This window comes from Anomalospiza imberbis, chromosome 9 (assembly GCF_031753505.1).
Source record: "Anomalospiza imberbis isolate Cuckoo-Finch-1a 21T00152 chromosome 9, ASM3175350v1, whole genome shotgun sequence".
Lineage (NCBI taxonomy): Eukaryota > Metazoa > Chordata > Aves > Passeriformes > Viduidae > Anomalospiza > Anomalospiza imberbis.
This window is the reverse complement of record NC_089689.1, coordinates 19,954,403-19,974,837: the sequence shown is the minus strand read 5'-3', so window position 1 is coordinate 19,974,837 and position 20,435 is coordinate 19,954,403. Positions and strand designations below refer to the sequence as shown.

Below are 20,435 nucleotides of genomic sequence, written 5' to 3'. Positions count from 1 at the left end.
CTAGTTCACCTTAGAGCCTTTCACTAGGTAATTCATCAAAGTGGCAGATGAAAGCTTAAAGGAAAATGCGTGTAAATTCTGCATTAGGAACCTTGGCTCACAAAGGCAGGAACATTTTCACCCATACCATTAGCTCTGGATTATAGTCCACAGATGTGAAAGGGACTTTGTTTCTTGTGGGAGATGGATATACAAGGCTTACTGGTTGAATCACTGTGCAAATTGTATACTTCTTCTTATTTTTTTCTTTAATTAAAACGCATTAAGCATTCATGAACTAGTCTCAGAGAAAAAAAGAATCTCAGACTGTAACTGTAACCACTTAATACTTTCAAAATTAAAACCAAATTACTACAGTAAAACACTCCCATCAAGTACTCAGGGCCAAAGCATTTTCAAACAGGGGCCTGAGATTGTGTCAAACCTATATCATGCGTCCTTTTCAGCTCTAGAGTTTTATGCTGTGCCTCACTGCAGACTGATGTAGTCATTGGATTCCTGTATATGTGTAGATCAGAATGATCAAGCAACTGCATTTGAGTCTCTGTGCCAGGGGTTTATCTGATGGGTTTTTTTGTTGGGCTGGTTTGGGTTTTTTTCAGGGGGTGGGTAGGCATTGTTGCTTTCTTTGTTGTCGTTGTTAGTTGTTTTTCAAAGACACTAAGATACACACCAAGTGCAAGATACTACTTCCTGGAGGGCTACCAAGGCACACCCTCAAACAGTCTTTATTTACCTGCCAGTTTATTGTATTCTTGTTAGAAAGTAGCACTTTGGGAATACTGTTAACCGTTGCTGCTTTTAGTTCTCATGCTAAGCATTAGATAGTGACAAACTCCTCTGTAATTGATACTTGTGGTGGGGGCATATTTCAGTAACATGATACATCATGCATTTGCATTTTCATGAAGCTTGTTTTACTCTTCTGCTTCCATTAGGTCAGCACTCACTGAACAGGCACCTCCCATTCCATTTTACTTTGTAACTTTCAAACATGACCTGACAAGGTAGCAAAAGTTCAGTGCACTAACTCACTGTCATGTAAAATACACACAGACATTACTGACCAGCTCTGACTGTTGAACCGTAAAGGAGGTACAAGAGCACCGCAGTGGTCGTGGCACAACTTGCAAATAGCATGGAAGGATTGGGCCAGGGTATCAATCTCTTCCCATAGCAAAATGTCCTGACCCCAGGGTTGAACAGCTATTCACACATGAACTTATGAAGACTTAGGATTTATTATTTCCTGAAAAACGAAGCAGAAGAACAAAAAATACTGTAATTATAGCAGCTATAGCAAGTCCCAAGCAGTTGGGAAGAGTAGAGAAGCTGTTGTGATTTCTGTTTATGAAGCAGCAGTGGAAAGGAGGATTTACACAATGGGCTTAGCTCCACAGAGGAACTCTAAGGGCTGTACATCTACACCATCTTCCCTCAAAAAATGTACAGGTAATGGGTCCCCAGCTATTTGGGCAGACTGCTGGGAGAAATTTCTGCACATTGCTCTGAGGTTTTTGCTGTGAAATATGCCATGAACGTGTAAAACACAGCTGTGTAGAGAAAGGGAAGATGTCTGCAGCTGACTGTGCAGTGCATGTGTCTTTGCAGCCACTGAAGATGCACTGCAAGAGCTGCGCGCTGGTCACCAGCTCCGGGCACCTCCTGGGGAGCAGGCAAGGGCACAGAATCGACGAGAGCGAGTGCGTCATACGCATGAACGACGCGCCCACCCGGGGCTACGGAAAAGACGTTGGGAACAAAACGAGCCTGCGAGTCATTGCACACTCCAGCATTCAGAGGATTCTACGAAATCGCAACGAACTCTTAAATATGAGCCATGGTGCTGTGTTCATCTTCTGGGGCCCAAGCAGCTACATGAGGAGAGATGGCAAAGGTTTGGTGTACAATAACCTGCAGCTGATGAACCAGATACTGCCTCAGTTAAAAGTGTATATGATTTCTCGCCACAAGATGCTTCAATTTGATGACCTTTTTAAACGGGAGACTGGAAAAGACAGGTGAGAACTTACATGGATACACCTAGGGGATGTCACAGAGTAGTAAAATAATGCAGTTTATAGATACCAATTTCAGATCTGCTCAGAGGGACAATCCTACCCATTAAATCCTCTAGCTCGTGAGTTGTAATGTGGCATGACATGCCAAATAACATCACTGGTAACATAAGTGAAAAATACGCATCAAAATGATTTGTATGGAGTACTGCCTCATCAGTCTAGAATACCAGAGTCTGGATGTAATGTTTATAGAGTCGAGGAGACAGGAACTGTTTAAATCTCACTTTGGGGTAATATACATTAAAGTTTTTTTCACTGATTCTGAAAAATTAGAATGGATAGGTTATGTTTTCTTATAGAGGAAATGCCACCATTCAGTGAATTATAATAGCTGTTTATTGAATTTAAGCATTTTTGGAACATTGCAGCTGTAAAGCTTCTTGTAAAACAAATAAACATTAGTCATACATTAGGTGCTTCAGAACAGTTCATCTTACATTTGCAAATGAAAAATGGAAAGTTATTATGATAGTTACATCTTTATGAGACTGTTTATGAGACTTGCAGGCTGATCTTCAAATCAAATTTGTAGTAAGTGACCCACTGCAGTACTTGAGTATTTTCCACATATAATGTTTGAAAATGGGCATTCAAACTAAAGACTTCCCAGCACGAAAGACATTTATTTTTAATGAAGTTCTGGGTTTTTACTTATTAAATATGCTACTGTACAAATGGCACAACACAAATGAAGACCTAGGTTTATTGTGCAGTAACTCACCGTCAGATGTGCTACCTTACAAATACAAAACACACACACCAAAGCTTGAACAGGGAACAATCCTGTTGTGGACTCGAGCACAGATTTCATTTTCTGGGCTACATGAGAAAGGCAGAACCAGTGTTAGAGGAAACTGTTGTATCCTCTTAGCTGAAGGCAATGTTTGCTTGGCATTTGCTGCCTTTGTCACGCCCCCCATGGTTTGCTTGCAGAGCTCTGTTCAGTTATAGTGGATCTGAGTTCATGGCTGACTCAGGCACAAACCAGAGCACAGAGTAACTTGGTCAGTTTTGTAACACTGAAGGTTCTTCTCTTCATCTTCCAGTTGGTGTATTTGGGTCTCTGCCAGAACAAGAAGGAAGGATAACAAGGGGAGATACCCTGCCAGTTGTGATATGTTTGTCTTTTCCAGAGGAAAGCAAAGTGAGAAGGTGAATTAAGCACTTGAGCCCTTCAAGAAATGTGCAGAGGGTTACTGTGTGCTCAGTACTCACAAAGACATGAAAGTCAACAAATTGCACTGTAACCTGGCCACCATGAGCCCCAGAGGGAGGCCCTGGACACAAGGAATGCACACTGCCACCTCCTTTCCTGGACTATGCTTTTGGTGATCCAGGGTAGGATCATGTGCTGTCCCCAGTTCTGAGGAACAGTTTCCCTTCCTGCTTCACTCTCAGAGCTTCAGTTCTGCCATGGGGAGCCAGGGTCCCCTTCCTTCCCTGACATTGCCAGGATCCTGTTCTTTTTTTGACACATGTGTGCAATTTCAGGCAAGCTGCTCTTTCTGGTTCTGCATCACCCATCCAGAGCCAGAGGCCTGTAGTGAGTGTGATGAAAGCATTTCTTTTTCTGCAGAGGCACCACGCTCACGTCCTGAAATATTCTCAGGGCATTTGAGCCATTAATGACATTGTAACAAGTTTATAGTGAACTCAGTCATGGGCACCCTGAACTCCCAGTGTGAATCAAGGGCACTGACACTCAGATGCCAGCAAAAGTCAGCCTGAGGAACAGGCCCTGTTGATTTTAATAAACTGCAGGCTCTGCTCTGAATGAACCACTCCTTTAGAGGGCACAGACAGCATACTTGAAGGGCTAAGAAGATTAAAACAGGAGATGAAAATAAATGAATAAGCTGCACGGAAGAAATGGAAAATGAAAAGAAACACGGGTAGGAAATAATTTGTAAGGGAAAAACTTCAGGTACCTGTGGGGGCAGGAGCAGAACATTGTATAGCCCAGACTGCTGCTGTTCCGTGGGAGATTCTGCTGAGCTCTTGACATTAGTGCCTACAAAAAACAAAGGAGGGAGAGAGAAGCATGATTGCAAGGTTGCAAGAATCAGACTATTCATTTCCATCTTGAAAATGATGAGAAGAAAGGTAATTGGATGTATTGTGTTTTTTGGAAAAAAAATATTTTGAAATTAACAAAAACCTTGAGAAAACATTGCCAGTTAAATAGCATGGTGAAGGACAAAGGCTGCAGAGCAATATATTTGGCATTATAAAGTAACTGTACTTGAAAATAACTTTATAATTGAATAAGGGTACATTAAGAAAATACAATTCAGAACCAATATTATAGTAATTAGATAAAAGCAGCATAAATGAAATAACTGCAGGAAGAGTATTTCCAAAGAGATTATAAATGAGATTCTGGTGGAGCAGAAAGGCCTTTAATTGTAATTTAGTGTGCACTACAGAATTATCAGCACAGTGTGTTAGTTCATCATATAAAAGAATATCTGATAATTTCCCCTAATAAGCACATGACAGTTCTTCATATTCTCTCATTACTGCTGATTAGGTATAAAAACAGTATTCTTTTGTTGGACTCTTGCTCAGATCTTTTATGAAATGCAAGACACTCTAACCCTGTTTCTGTGTTGCTGTCCTACAGACATGGTATTTAAAGAGGGCAGAGTGGTACTTGAATGAGTTTTTGAATCTTTATTTGATTATTCAGCTTCTAAGCCAGTTTAGTTATATTCAGTTTTTCTCCTGTTTTTGGAAAACACTAAATGACAGCCTAAGTGTGTGTAAGCAGAAAGAAAGCTAACCCAGCAGAGAGCCTAGCTGGATGTTCTGACTGTGCAAAGCTTGGGTCGTGTCTGGCTGCAATTGCTCCCTTGGTTTTGGAATGTAAGTGTTGGGCACCTGGAACAGTGGACTTGTGCAAGCTCCAAAGCATTCTTAGCCTGAACATGTTCCTAAATTATCTAGTGATTCAGAGCTCAGAAACTCTCAGGTGGCAGAGAAGCAAATTTTTTAGGCTTTTCCCTACCATTCTCTTTCCTAATAATTTTAAGCCAAAAATTCTCACTGTTTTTTATTGTTCCTGTGCCTGAAGGCCTCCACTGAGCGTATGACCCAGCTATGACCTTGTGACAAACTGCACCACTACCCCTAAGCTTCAGTGCACAGTCAGAAAATAAATAAGGCCCCATAATTGGAAATAATGAGATGCTTATAACATGTCATTCTCCAAATGCTAGCTTAGCTTGAAAGTCTGTGTGTCAGGAGCAGTAAAAATGTGTATTTTGGCAGTTTATACGTTACCAGGTGATCCACTAAGGGCAGGACAAATTACCTAGGCTCCTCAGCACCCTCCAGGCATATTTAGTCAAAGAATGCCCTTAAGTTTAGAAGTGGCTTTTAAGCAGCTGGCACAGATACCACCACTTTTTTTTTCCTTGTAGTAGTCTGATTCCCTGAGGAAATGGGAAACCTTGGTACAAGGCATTCCTCAATCTGACAGTGCTCAAAACATCTCTTCCTACTGCCCTGTAGGTGACCTACTTGGAACCAGCTTGTTTAGCATTAGCTTGGGAAGCTGCGTGGTGGCTCCCGTCAGCTGAATTAGATGTTAGTGATTGCTGGCACTTGCTTGCAGTGGCTTCTGTGGCCTCAGGTCCCTGCTTCCAAGACTGTTCCACATCCCGCTGTCACTGGGTAAACTGTAAAAGATGGCCTTGGAATTTGGGCCAGGACCTGGGATTCCCTGGTGACTTCTCTGAAGAGAACCTCATGTTTCCTGCTGTGCTTTTGTGGGGGCTGTGACAAAGTTTCACGGGTATCTGGCAGATACAGGTGTGGAGGAATGGGATTAATGTAGCTCCTACATTAATACATTCAGGTAGAGTGCCCAGGTCTTCCCAGAGCCTGCACTTGCTCCCCTGGTGCCTCAGCGTTAGTAGGAGATGAAGGGAGAGCCTGTCTCTGTGACAGGCTGTCAGCAGGGATCTGAGGACTCTTTGGGCTGCCGATAACACAAGCTTGAACTTGTTCCTGTGGAACTTTCCTAGCTGGGTGAGGAACCATTAGGGACAGTTCTGTCTTGTCTTACTCTTTAATAGCATTTGAAAGGAGACCTCTGAGTGAACCTTTGCAGATAAGAACCGGTGACACAGCAAAATTTAAACACAACTTGTAAATCCCTTACATCTGTGAGAGGTTACAGGTTGGTATCTTCTACCTTGCCTAATTAATACTGGGATCAGTTGAACTTCTTTTAAAGCCATGTCCCAGCCTGCAGTGAAGGCAGGAGAGGTGCTGCCTTAAGGGCTCCCTGCCAGCTGTCATTCCCATTGTCAGGCTCCCCTTGGGCAGGGATGGTACCTGGGGTGGTTCCTAGGATGAAGATTTCCCAGGCTGGCTATGGGACACTCATAGCTGCAACCGAGCAAAGAGTTTCCTACCAGCAGTCACAGTGAGGGGCTTCTAGAAACCAGGTCAAAAGGTCAGCTAAATATTAATGTTGCTGTGCCTAAAATTAAATACAGCGAGGAAACTTTCTGCCCAGATTACTTCACTGACAGGAGGCACCAGAAAAATCATTAAAAGATGGACAAGCAGAGTATTCTTGGTTGCCCAGTTTTCAAAGCCTTTTACAAGAATGAAGAAAATGCTGAGAAATTGCTTCACAATCAATGGCTAAATAAATAAATAAATAAATCTCAAGAATGATTTGTCAGCTTAGAAACTTAATTATGTTTTTGCTTTCAGGAAGATATCCAACACTTGGCTTAGCACGGGCTGGTTCACAATGACTATCGCATTAGAACTCTGTGACAGGATAAATGTTTATGGCATGGTGCCACCGGATTTCTGCAGGTAGGATTTATTTTGGAACCATTATTAGCCAACAAAGTTAATGTTACAGATAAATATCTGAATCTTTTAATCTTTTTCTTCTGCAACAAGTCTTCAGTTCTCTTAAAGCAATTAATTAAGATGTCCCATGATCTCATTCTGAAAACAACAAACAGCATTTAATTATGTTATATAAAATATTTTAAAATTTTGTTTGTACTGTGGGAGAATTAATCCATCTTGTTGCTTTCTTTTAGTCTCTGAATATTTATCAGCTAAAAGTAATGCAATAATTGGCATGAAATTAATCTGAAGAAAGAAGTACTGGAAAATATTACTTTTAATTTGTTTTTCGAGTTCCCCCAAATTAATAGAGGAACAGTGTTCTCACAGTGACTAGTTTCTAAATTGAACTTTCTGTGCAACTCAAATTAACATTATTGTACTTCTGTCACATGAATGCCAATCTTGCAGCTTCCTAAATAGTGCCCACAGAACCCCTCCCCGTGAATTTGGACACAGAGAATCAGTCCTGTGATTGCCTGTTTTGGGCGTGGCAGGGGCGGGTCACAGGAGGCAGAGGCAGCTCAAGGTGTGTCAGTGGAAGCTGTACAAAGAACAGCCTCTGCACTTTTTCCAACCCCATTCTGCCTCCAGCCGTGAGCCGTGGCCAGGACCCACATCCCAGGTCCTGGTTAAGCTTTTCCCTCTGTGGATCAGAGACACAGGGAGAGTCTTCAGAACTTGTAGCTGGCCAAAATTACATTAGCCACAAGATACCAGTATGGATACAGACAAATTTGTATTACATCAGCAACCTTGATGCTGACGTCTCACCTGCCCACCCAGCACTAGCTCAGCACTGAGTGGTTCCTGCCCACAGCCAGTGCTGATCCCATTTGTCCTGCTGGGTGACCTGGGAAGAGCTGGAGCCAGTCTGGAACGAGGCCTCAGTGCAGCGTTTCATCACCTGCTCACAAACCCCTCTCACCAAGAAGTATTTGCTTAAATTTTCTATTGCAAATGTAGTGATCTGTCTCAAGTCTGGTTCACTGGGTAATTCCAGATGCCTTTCAGGGGCAGGGAGGGCAAGGCTGCAGTGCTGGGTTAGTCTCAAAGAATGGGACTGCTTTGACTTTCCTCTGAGCACTTACAAGGACCGTTCAGGAATCTGCATTTTTCTTGGGCACGTTGTAGAAATCCCCAAAGAAATCACAGCATAAAATGTCAACACTAAACTCCACTTTGTGAGAATTTCTACAGATTATAACAAAATACTGATGATAAATGATGTGATGTACTGCTGACTTCATCATGAATTCTCCAAGGAAAATAGCAGATCAGATATGCCAGACAACACAAATACCTTCCACAGCACAGCATCTCGTTCCTCTGTCATCTCATTTGGCAACACATACTACTTCAGTTTCTGTAAGTGGCTGGTCTGTCTTACTGCAGAAGTGGCTATACTCCCATGGCACATGGAAATAATTCTTAAAATGATGATCTAAAAATACAGAAGACAGCATTTCACTGCAAAATAATTTGTAATCCTGGCTTTTCAGACAAAGTCAGAGTAGTTTACATACATATTAAAAAAAAAGCCAGCTAAACCCAAACAAACTGTTTTGAGAGAGACTAAAAATGTCACTGAGAGCATATGAAAGGCTTTCATAGAATCAATACACTGAAATCAAATGGACTTAAATTATGACCCAAGAAAGGCTGTAGATCAGTCCTACCAGCAAAAGATGTAATTGTTCTTACAGCCTGCATAAAAAAATCTTAACATAAAGGTACGCACACCTGGTTGTAAAAAGGGAAAAGGTCATTTCTTAACCAAAGTCATATGAAATGTCTTTACGTCAGCATGATTCCCCAGGTGATGAAGGGGAAAATGGTAGATGCCAAGCCTGGAAGAAGCTGTCCATGAAGATCTGTGAAAGGAGTTTCTTGCCATAGTTAACCTTCTTAGCTAGCTCTTCAGCCACTTGTTAAGAAATTAAAACAGCGCTTTCTTTCACAGGAATAAGACAACAGAACAGAATAGCAGAAAGAAATATTCTGTAATTGTAAGACATATTTCCTGGTTTTCAGTCAGATAGAATAAGAATCTACCATTAAAATAAAAAATATCAAAACAAAGAGTCCCAACAAAACAACTAAAATGTGTGTGTGCTGGATGGTGTGGGAATCCTATTGCTGTGCAACTAAAGAATCATTAAAATTGAAAAAAAAAAAAAAAAAAAAAAAAAATCTTATTTCTGTTCATAATTAATATCACCAAATTTATAACTTCAGCAGATACATACCCATTCATTTTTAAGTGTTATTGTGGAATAAGTAATGAGTGTGGTGATCACTGTCATGGAACTAAATTAGTGTCACATCTGTAACGTGAAGGACACCTCAAAGGTACCAGGAATCTCATGCTGTTGATTCTGCTACAAATTACTAGCTTAAGATCATTAACCAAACTGCTTTGCACCCATGCAGGAAAAATAGTCTAGTGAAGGACTCTGGAGCACAGACTAAAGGATTTGTTACTATTACTAGCAACAAGGTGTTTTAGATTAATTTTTATTTACTTTCACTGGACACTGAGTTTCATAGCTGAGCTGGACTTAGTGTCCTAATTATAATAAATTTCTAGTACTTTACAGTAAAGCTATAAGTAATTTTAAACCCCTTTGCTTGCTACAGATTTTTCCTGTAGTAAGGGTTAATGGCTTGATATTGCTCTCAAGCTGTCTTGTACATTCTGTAATAAGATGAAAGCTTGTGCTTCCATGCACATTACAAAAACTTTTGTAAAGTGTGCACATCCCTCACTCTTTTATCCCAAGACAGACAGGCCATCTTGCTGTACTTTTTCCGGTGCCCAGGGATCCAAACCTTTCCCAGATGGGAAGCACTTCCCTCTCAGAACTCCCTCTGGCAGCCCTGCATGCACAGCACTCACTCCTGAACTGGGACATGCTGGATTCTCCTCTTGCCTCCCTTCAGGAGCAGCCTGACAGTGGTACCCCGATACCACAATTCCTGAAGGCACTGCAGTGCTGCTGCTTCCCTTTGTGGGTGCTCAGCAACAGGGCTGGGAAGGACAAGACAAGCCTTAGTGAGTTTGTAGGAATTCCAGCCCCAGTCCATGGCATTATGGGCAGCAGGGACAGAAAGGCTGGTTCCCTGCAGGTCTCAGGGTACTCCTGTACACAAGGAAAACTCAAGGGGTTAGAGAGATGAGCCCTCTTTAACTCTTCTCCTCTTCATGGGCCTTCTGGAACGCCCAGAAACTTAAAACTTAATTCTGAGCCTTATTTTAACTAATATGAATAATTTTTGTTCCAGTTATTGAACCAGATAATTTTCCTATAAGAATCCTCATTTGACTGCCAGGTCATTTTCCATGATAATTCACCTGAAAATTGGTATTTGAAGTACTTTAGTGTTTTCTTACCTCTCTCTCTCTCTCTCCACTTTCAGTTCCTTTGAATCAAATGCAAAGCAGCAGTTGTTGCTGGTTACATTTCCTGGAGCTTATGAGAAACTGTAAGCTGTATGTGAGCTATTTGGTCCATATGCCTCACCTCATTAGCTTAATAACAAAATGCATACATAGCTTGGAAAACAGGACTAATTATGGAGGTCAGGGAAAGGAGATCCTGGGAATAGTAGACAAAAGATTATCTAGAAATCTTCATGGTCCTGACACAGCACCTTGCCCATCACTCAACATATAAATGACACTTTACTCACACATCAAAATATGAATTATTTTACAAAGTGTGTGAGTACCTATAGTTTTAAAGGGTTGATTTATTATAGCTCTTCATTTCTAAGGAAAGAGGCTGACCAGAATGTGGTATGGGGTGACCTGGTTTCCCTGCCTTTTTTCTTTTGTGCTGTTCCTCCAGCTTTTGCTGTGGGTGGATACCATCTGTGGGAAAATGTGCACTCAAGTGGCAAACAGTAGCTGACTGACAGGGGTACAAGCACATCCATGGGTGCTGTGCTGGCAGGTGATCAGGCAGGAAGCACAGGATATTTTACAGAGGAACTTCCCAAGATTCCTCCCAGCTGTGCTATTAATATGCATGCAGAGTCTGACAAAATACTGATTAATGTCCAGTATCAGTCAGTGATAAAACAGCATCTGTTTTAATGTTAATAAATGAGGTGGCAAGCAATTTCCGTATAGAAATTACTCATGCATTTCATTTGCCGGTGACACAAGCTAATTGCAGAGTTAGAAGATAACACAGCACAGTTAATTTGGGTTATGGTGTACTCAAGCCAGAATTCAAATCCAAAGCTTACTAGCATGCAATCTGGGGGAATCCAGAACTCCCATAAAATGAGAAGGTCCTTCATATGTAAATACCCTTCAGAATTCCAAATATAAAAGAGAGCTTTTGGAATTTAGCCGTAAAACCTCAGTCAGCTGCAGCGTAGTCCTAGAGAGGTCTGTAGCCACCAGCCCCCGTTCCTGCCCTGTTTCCCCCCCAGTTCAGCCAGCAGAGCTGCACACAAGGCCTGAGCCCCACAGGCTGCCTGCACTGAGCTCCTGCCTCTCTCACCTGCCAGGCCCTGTGCACCAGGTGCTTCTGGGCTGCTGCTGGTGGCATGGTGCACAGGATGCAGTGAGCTGCTACAGCCTGGCAAGAGCTAAGGGCATCCACTTAGGACACACTGGTATCAGTTCCGAGCCTTCCATGGACTGTGGAATCCCTGGCTTCAGAAACACCTTGCCTGGAGGGACCAGCAGCCTCACAGGCTCACTTTGCCCCGTTAACTGGGGCTGCATTTTTCCCAAGTCTGTTTGAGATATGATTTCAACTTTACTAATCCTAACTTTAAAGCAGTAAATTTATACCAAGCAATACAGGATGAGGACCCAAGAATAAAATCCAGCTTTAGTCCAAGAAGGAAGAGCAGTCTAAATGAGAGGCAGAGGCCTATTTGTTTAGTAGTTCTTAACAAAAACACATCACATGAAAATGTATCCTATTAGATTTATAGTAACCATACAAATGATTCATTTAAGTGACAATAAGGGGTCCAATGTATCAAAAAAGTGAAAAATTAATTGAAGATGGAATTCTAATAGTTGTAGTTTAGAAATAATAAATTTCTACATGAAGGGCAGCTTTAGATTACAAATACATTTTATGTAGGTGAGGTGATGAAGGATTTTGTTTCACTCTTATGTATTCCAGTGAGAATATATTTAATAAGTTTAGAATCCATCTTATTCTAGAAATGTAATTTTATTGTTGTTCTGGTCTTGTAAGATTGATCACCATGTTGTGTTACAAGGAAGCCAGACTGATCGAATTAAAACGTTAATCTAAGGCACAAATGGAAAGCAGCAGCAATATCATACATTACCTCTGCATATACAATATGGATAATGGCTAAATACAAAAAATTAGAAAATTGCGTAGGTGACAGAATTACACAGTAAAAATAATGACAAGCACAGACTACTGACAGATTGTGGATGCATTCAATTGAAAGTGACCTTAAATATTAGCTCTTCAAAATGAAAATAATCAACTGTATATTAGAGCTGACAGCCCTGAATCAGTATCAGATTTCTTGCTCTGTGCTAGGGTCCTGTTCAGCTCAGGCTGTAACACAGAGCAGCTCCAAGGTTTCCCTAAATGCTGATATTGGGAAATTTTCTGCCACAGCAAAATAGCTGGTAGCAATCAGGGAGAGAGGGATACAATTGGGTAATTCTGTCTGGGACAGCTTGCTGTCTTAGTATTTATGACACAGAGAGTCGGTAAGTTCCTGTCAGCCCAAAATGCCCATGCCCAAAGTAAAAAACCATAATGGATACAGGTTAATGCAGAGATTAAAACAAAAGGAGAATGAATTGCTCTGGATTATTATAATACAGATGTGCCATTTACAGAATGTTACATGGAAACATTGAGGTCAGAACTGCTAAAATGAACTTTATCCTAAGTATCTAATTGGTGTTTGGCATATCCAGTGCATCATCACGAGTCACTCATCTCCTGCTGGGAAATGTGAATGGGTTCACAAGGTCAGATAGATACTATGGGTGAACAATTTTAATTTCTAGCTTAGATACATGAAAGCTGCTGTTGTAAAATAAAGAACTCATTTGTACATCAGACGTTTGATTAAAATGCCAGCAACAGCAGCCTGTACCACTGACCTGGCGTGCAGACACTCATTGAAGTTGTGCTCTCGGAACCTGGTGCAGCATGCTGGGAACGTTCATCTGAGCTGATGTGACACAGATAACCATCTCTGTCTATCATCTTCTTTCTTTACCCAGTTCAGTAAATACCTCTGCAAGACCTTTAACAAATCACAATCTAGATTTAAATCTCCTATAAGCAGTTTACTTCAAATTTCATAGTAGTAACACAGCCCTGCAGCACTCCCCCTTGTTTCTGAGCTACTGCTGTCCTTCATTTAACTGGGAGGAAGAGGATTAAAGGAGAGCAAAAGAAAAAGCAAAGGAAACACCTTTGCCCCATTCTGATGCATTAGATATGCAAGAAAAAAACCCAGCTACATAGTTTAACTGGGACAAAAAGTGTATTTGAGCCCATCAGTTCATTAAAGATAGCATCTTTTCAATCAACGAGAAAGAACATCTTGGGCTTCCATCTATTTTCTTTTTTCTACAGGGATCCTAATCATATTTCAGTACCTTATCACTACTATGAACCTCTGGGTCCAGATGAGTGCACAATGTACATTTCTCACGAGCGGGGCCGCAAGGGCAGCCACCACCGCTTCATCACCGAGAAACGCGTCTTCGAGAACTGGGCACGGACATTCGACATCCGCTTCTTCCAGCCAGACTGGAAACCAGAACCGCTCACTGGGACCCACCCCGAGGTGAGGCCGCTGGCCTGAGGCACGGACGCACAAGCCCAGCCACGGTCACCTCCCGCAGCACCTTTGGAGCCTGTGGGCCAGCACGGCAGCCTGGAGGAGAAGGGGCACAGGGTGTGCAGCTGGCACCCGCAGCAGCAGTCAGGAAGTTGGCATGGAGGAGCAGCACACACCCCGAGTACTTGCTGTTAAACTGCATCAACCCAGTCTATCACCTTTTGGGGCCATCTGACGTCCTGTGTGTGTTCGTGATTTGTGAAACACAACCTGAGTGTCATTAAGGGACCGTTACTTCATTATGGCTTTTTTAAGTACGATGCCACTGAATTTTCATAGTGAAAACTTTCCGTATTTATTTAATGAAGGTTTTTATGCAACCTAGGCCAGTATTTTTCTAATTCACAGTTATGTGGTTGTTTATCTTTCATAATCTTTTAAATCCAAAATGAATACTGCTGATGGTTTGAAAGGCCTAGCTTTTTATTTATAAAACTTGTTTGAAATATATAATTCTATATGGCATGTAATTAATATTTGATCGGGAAACGTTGGATTTCGTCTAAGAATTTTGGGCTCTGTTCCAGCCTAAAGCCTTTAACAGCAAGAGTGGTCCCATGTGCAGATCCGTCTCACTTTACATTCTAACATCTTATGTTAATATGAAAACGGTAGTGAAAATTCTGTTTGATATTAATGTGCATTTGCTGCTGTGCTATCGAGCTGCTGTTTTTTAAATAGGGGTGGGAGGAAGGAGGGCAAACAAAATTTATCCAAAAAAAGCCAAACCCCCCACTGGCCATGGCAGCAGCTTCTCAGTGAAGACAAGCTAAGGCTGGAGGGGTTGTGTTCTGTTTTGCCTCTGGTATTCCCACAAGAGGCTGCCAGCAACCCTCCTGAGGCAACAGACTACAAACCAGGCCACAGCTGCTCAGCACAATGTGACCAAATTTCTGCAATGAAGAAGGTAAACTACCAGTACTACAATACCAGTCATAGTAGCCAGAAAGATCACAGCAGTGCACCTGCAAAAATCTCTGCCTTCCACTGTCCCAAGATTATCACTGATCTCAGAGATTCTGGATCACACTGAAGTTGGGATGTGAAAAGCATTCCATGAGTATAAAATTGTCCTCCTGAAAGGAGCAAAGTTAAACTCTGCTTTTTTTTCCATGAAGTACCTGTATGTGAGTGGTGAGTCCCTGCAAGACAAAGGGGAAGGACAATGCTCATGCTGTGTATGGAGCCTCACAGCGGGAACTACTGGGTTACATGTGGCTTGTGAATAAAGAAGACTTCAGTTACAGTATTACTTTTCCTTTTGCTTCACAAATATCAAATGTCAATTTTTTTAAGTAATCAGTAACTATTGCATGAAACATATCTCAGGTGATGAAAGGTGTCTCTCATTAGACATGTGCAAAAGGTAGAACAAAGATACTACATTTAAACATCTAAATCCACGAAGCTGAACCTCAGAGGCGAGACACAGAACTGGGACCAAACACTCTCATTTAAACCCCCTTATAACCCACGGTCTTCCTCTTTCCAAAACTGGATTGCAATAGCTGCAGCTGCCCCACAGATACCTTGATTCTCTGGGGACAAAGTGAACTGTCCTGGCAGGGGCAAACTGGTGTCACCTCTGTAACACTGCCTGGACCTGAAATGCAAGTCTCCAAAAGCCACTGTCCTGCTGCAGCCTTGCCCACTATCAAAAAGTAAGAATCTATAATGTATTTTGCCTTAAAAGCTTTATTTTGGTGTTCTTCCTGGTACACACCACTCAGCTTACAAACTGAATGCCAAGTGCATGTTACCTTTCTCTTGACAGCTGGTGTTTACCTCTCTCTTTCACTGATGGTGTTTTATTCCTTCCACTTGATTTCACTGCATTCTATAAAAAACAGAATGGGTTTTGAACTAATGGCAGTTTGAACATGCCTTTCAACATGTGTACTGGGGTGTGTATCCAGCATATATTGCTTCAATTGATGAAATCTGTCAAACTGATTTACAGATAATTTCTAATGTGACTGCAAGACATGGTACAGATCACAGTAGGTCCTCTGATGCTTCTGTCCTTGTTTTATTACTGATATAATAATAAAAAGATCTTGTCATTTTAAACTAGAGGTCTTAGTTGTTCCATCAGTCAAGCGCTGCAGGATGTGTATGCTATATGTTTAGCTATGTTACTGTTAAAATCAGATCATTTAAAGATAGAGTACACTGGTCTACTTCTACTATTCTGTAGAAACAGAGACTTGCCAGACCCCATTGTGTTCCACAGGCTTGTTCCCTGTCTGCAAGACTGCTCAGTGTCAAGTAGATATGGGGAAGCATTAAGAATATGAAGAAACACGGAATAAACTGTAAGGACACTAAATCTTCTAAGAGAGCCAAGCTAAGCACTGTAACTCATTCCTTGTTCAGTTTCTGTTAATAACTCTGTGTTCTTGCTACCCTCATACACATATTTTAAACAAAACAAACCCGAACTCGCTTCAGTCTCATCAACCTCCTGTGAAGTTACAGCAAGGTCCCCCATCTAATTACAAAAATTATGAAGGAGTATTTTCTAAGTCACACCTGTATATATAAAAAGGAATTTGATGAAGCCAAGGAGACAGCAAGTTTTAAATAGATCACACAGATTTACATGGAACATAAATTGAGTCCAAAAAGCACAAGTTATAAGACTGCAAAAGAAATGTAAATAACTGCTAAAGCACTGCAATTTTAATTAACAAATCACTGATGTATTTCTTTATAAATGCACAATTTTGAACTACAGAATCCTGCTGCATTTCAGCCTGATGTAAGGTTTTATGGCCTAGTTATAAGCCAAACAGATTTATGACAGAAAATGCTGTCAGCCTAGGGATAAGATGTACAAACTAAGTGTTGCTGCCATTCTCTGCTTTATGCTGTCATCTCACACTCTTCACTATAATTTGATTAATTCATGATCTGCAGCATATCATTTCACTTATTAAAAGCTGTTGCAAAACAGTATTTACAGATATCAGCAATTTCAAGATCTGTGTTAGTTTAGTTCTGAACTCCTTGCATACCTTTAGGCTTTTACACTTGCCTTTGTCAGGAGATATTTTTCATCTTGAAGAACTGTAGCTCTTTCACCATGATATGTGCAACTGGAACTGAGAATGATAAAGAAAACATCTCTGCAACTAAGAACAAAAAAGTTCCACAGCTGCTTTGTGTTCTGTTGGCTCAATGGTGATAGCACCATGATACAAAGCAAAACTGTGATGCACATGGAGAAACCTTCCACCTAAAGTGATACAGACCTCAGAAAGTTAACACTTTATTCTTCATAAGGAAACTGAGGAAAGAAGAGGTTAAGAAATTAAGACCAAGTTACAGCCTTGGAACAAGATCTGGGAGAGACTGGGGGCTGCTGACTGGCCCGATCCAGCAGAACACACAGTGGTACTGCCATGTCCATTCACACAGGGCAGTAAACTAATAAAATCCTTCTGGAGCTGCTTCCCTGGGACTTGTCCTGCTGTATTTTCCAGGCAGACTTCAAAGAAAACTAAGTGATTTTTACCCAAAATACCTCTAGGGTTGCAAGGAAACAGCAGGATAAAAATAGCTGGAAAAGCATTAGGGAATGGGGTGAGGGGAATCTAAACAGTAAGGAATAAAATGTGCTTTGTGCCATCTAGCTTTATTCCCTTGGAATATGAAGATCAAACTCAGGCTGTAGCTGACAGAGAGGAATGTCCTGGCTCAATAGCAATGGCTGTCTTGCATAGATTCCTTTGCAGTATTCTGTAAGTTGATAAGTGCCATAAAAACTGTTCAAAAATGCTGATAATAATTTCTGTAATGAAAGTTAATTATTTAATCTGATGCAAAGAGACACAATTTCTAATTCAATTTAAAACATAGCTTAGGGATTAAAAAATAATAAGCAGTTAAACAATCAAAGAGTACTTGTAAGGCAGCAAAAGGTACTGCAAAACAAAAGGAAGTACAGAAACCTTGCAGATACCAATCCTTCTGTCTTCCGTGGACTACCAGTTCATACTGATCACTGAGTTTCCAGCTGCCTGCTGCAAAGGCAGACCATGCATCTAAGAAGCACATGATTTTGTAAGGAGAAAGAAAAAAAATTAAGGACAATCTTGTTTAATAAAAAACTAGGAAATATTATTTTAAAAAACCCTAGGAAATATGAAAGGCCAGATGCCTAAGGTGGTGTGAAATTTCTCTGTGCTGAAGCAGAAAAATATAAAATTCAAAGACTTTTATAAAATGACTGTCAAATTGCACTGCTTATGCTAAATACCCTTAAAACCACTAGACTGTTAAATATTTTTCACACTGAAAATTACACCAAAACATGAAATGTCAAAAGATGACCTTTGACCACAATGTGGATGGAGATTCAGCATCACAGCAGAAGCCAAGCTGATGATTTCACCTGGGCCAGCTGTGGAACAGACTCCTCAGCAAAGGCAGAGTGGAACCAGGCCCTGAACCAGCATTCCCTGGGTGCTGAGCCCCCTCCAGGGGTGCCAGTGGAGAGCACATGGCTGCACAGCACTGCCAGGAGGAAGGGACACATCCCTTTGTCCTGCCACACCAGAGAAGCTGCACAGAGATGACCAACACACAGTGTCCCTGTCTGCTATGGAGTGCTTTGACCAGGAGTTGTCAGGAAAACAGAACAGACAGGAAAACTACAGACAACCCCAGCAATCCAGATAAACAGATGGAAACCTGTGAGAACAAAATCAGGAGTCATAAAGAAGATAGATTGGCTAAGATGTAATGCAGCTTTTGTAAGCAAAACCCAGCCTTGCAAATCTATTTAGTGTTCTTCAAGGTTCTCTGAAGCAAGGGGACAAAGAGATCCAAGTGATGGATCCGCTTGGAATTCCACAACTAGGTTTGCAAAAGACTTCAAAAGAAGTTACAGTTAACAGAGAAAAAAAAAGATCCTCACCCTATGGAACCTATCTGAACACAGGAAAATAAGGCTAAGAGGATACAGCATCATCTTAAGGATACGAGCAGAATTCCACAGGAAAAATGTCACAGTATATTTTCCTCTATTTTTCTGTGCTATTCCCTTGGTATCTATCATAGGCCATTTCTAGATGCAGAACACAGAAGCTAGACTGCATTTAAATAAATAGATAAAAAATATGAAAAATGTATCCAATGAACAATCACCTTGTACAGTAGTTCCAGCCTTGCATACTCTCCATGGGCCAGGCCCACCATGAGATCTAACACAGGAATTGCATTCTCATTTTACTGAAAGCAATGCCAAAGCATCCAGCACAGATGGAGAGCAAGACTGGACCCTTTTTACCAGACACAGAAAGTCATCTTAGTAATCTGATTTCTGAGAACAGGTTTGTCTTCTTTAGGACATCTCTAATGCTATTTAAATCTGCCAGTTTCTTTACACGACCCAGACAGGTGTTAAGACATCATGAGTAACTTTTAGGACTCTAACTACTTCCTGAAGTACAAGGAAGATAAATGGAGTAATTCATATGTAGCAAGGTATAAAGTTTTAGGACTTTGCTGACTTAACTTTGGCTGTCAGGTTGGAGCCTATTATGATCCAAAGATAGAGCATAGTGAGAGTTAATAGCAAAACAAAGGAAATTCTGAAGGGAACCATTTGGTGTGGCCTCGTTTAAGGCAAGATCTTAGGTTAGGTTTATGTTTTAACACAAATGCAAAAAAAGTGAACAGATTTATAGCCTATGAGGATATGCTTCCCCAGTGCATCCTTGCTGCACACAAGGCCAAAACTGAAAGTGGTTACTGATCGTGAGACTGCCCATTTATGTTGGAGAAAATTGGAACATTCCCATGACACCATTAGTATTTTTTTACTGTGGCCGTACATGTGTAGATGCGCATTACATGAAACACTGAAAAGCTCTTCTTCATCCCTGCACTGCAAATGATGCTGCAGAGAAGGAGCAGATTAAAGAAACCAGCAACAGCAAGTGCAGAAAGCCTTCTATATATATAAAAAATATATAAATACAGGGACCACTCCAGAGAAGGGTGTGTAAAAGAACTGCACAAAATACAAACATACATTGCAATGACACATCGATGACCTCATTGATCTGTTTGCCATTCCATGTGCATTATAACGACCGAGGGAGTAAGGGCACCCTAAGATCATCACAATTTGAGCCACAATATTTTCAGCTACACACTTAACCTGGACAGAAAAACTAGTACAGAATTAATTTAATGAAAATCAAACATAATCTAATGTTTTGTGATGTTCTTTTCTAGTAAATGTCAAAGCATTTGGCAAAGGAAATAAGTACCATTATACTGGAGCTGGATATAAAGGACAGAGCCTCAGTTTAAAATACTCGATACATGCAGAACCAGTGGGCCTAGTCAGACATCTAATATAAGAGCATTATTCCAGTAAGTCAGGTCAAGAAAGGAAATTTGCTATTTCAGATTAGTCAGTTTTGTCACAGGGACTAGTAGGACACACCATGAATCTCCCAAATAAACCACAGCCTGGTGGCCTGGTCTCTGCTGAGCTGTCACCAAAGCCATGTCAACAGCAGTGTGACAATTGCTTTTACACTGTCCAAACAGTTTGCTTCTTATGGGGCCTCTTTTGTTCAAGGG

The 20,435-nt window shown here is 41.1% G+C and overlaps 1 protein-coding gene and 1 long non-coding RNA gene across 6 annotated transcripts in view; one reads left to right on the top strand and one right to left on the bottom strand.

Moving 5' to 3' along the window:
• ST6GALNAC5 (ST6 N-acetylgalactosaminide alpha-2,6-sialyltransferase 5) overlaps positions 1 to 15,486 on the top strand; it is a 69,279-nt gene extending 53,793 nt beyond the window's left edge. For 2 of the 4 annotated variants that reach the window (XM_068200029.1, XM_068200030.1), the window contains exons 3-5: positions 1,612 to 2,021; positions 6,810 to 6,917; positions 13,568 to 15,486. In XM_068200029.1, coding sequence (XP_068056130.1) covers positions 1,612 to 2,021; positions 6,810 to 6,917; positions 13,568 to 13,799 — 750 coding nt within the window. In that variant the 3' untranslated portion in view covers positions 13,800 to 15,486. Of the gene's footprint in view, positions 1 to 1,611; positions 2,022 to 6,809; positions 6,918 to 8,765; positions 9,083 to 13,567 lie in introns of those variants that run through there. The other 2 variants (XM_068200033.1, XM_068200032.1) reach the window with 2 other exon arrangements.
• On the bottom strand, positions 2,400 to 13,570 carry LOC137479505 (uncharacterized). Of its 2 annotated transcripts, XR_011002297.1 has the most exons (4): positions 9,859 to 13,570; positions 8,703 to 8,833; positions 8,263 to 8,403; positions 2,400 to 4,092 (listed from the first exon to the last, which is right to left on the bottom strand). It is a non-coding gene; the product is annotated as an uncharacterized lncRNA (long non-coding RNA). The 2 variants fall into 2 exon arrangements; XR_011002296.1 differs by having other exon boundaries at positions 8,263 to 8,833.
• Positions 15,487 to 20,435: the final 4,949 nt, after the last annotated feature.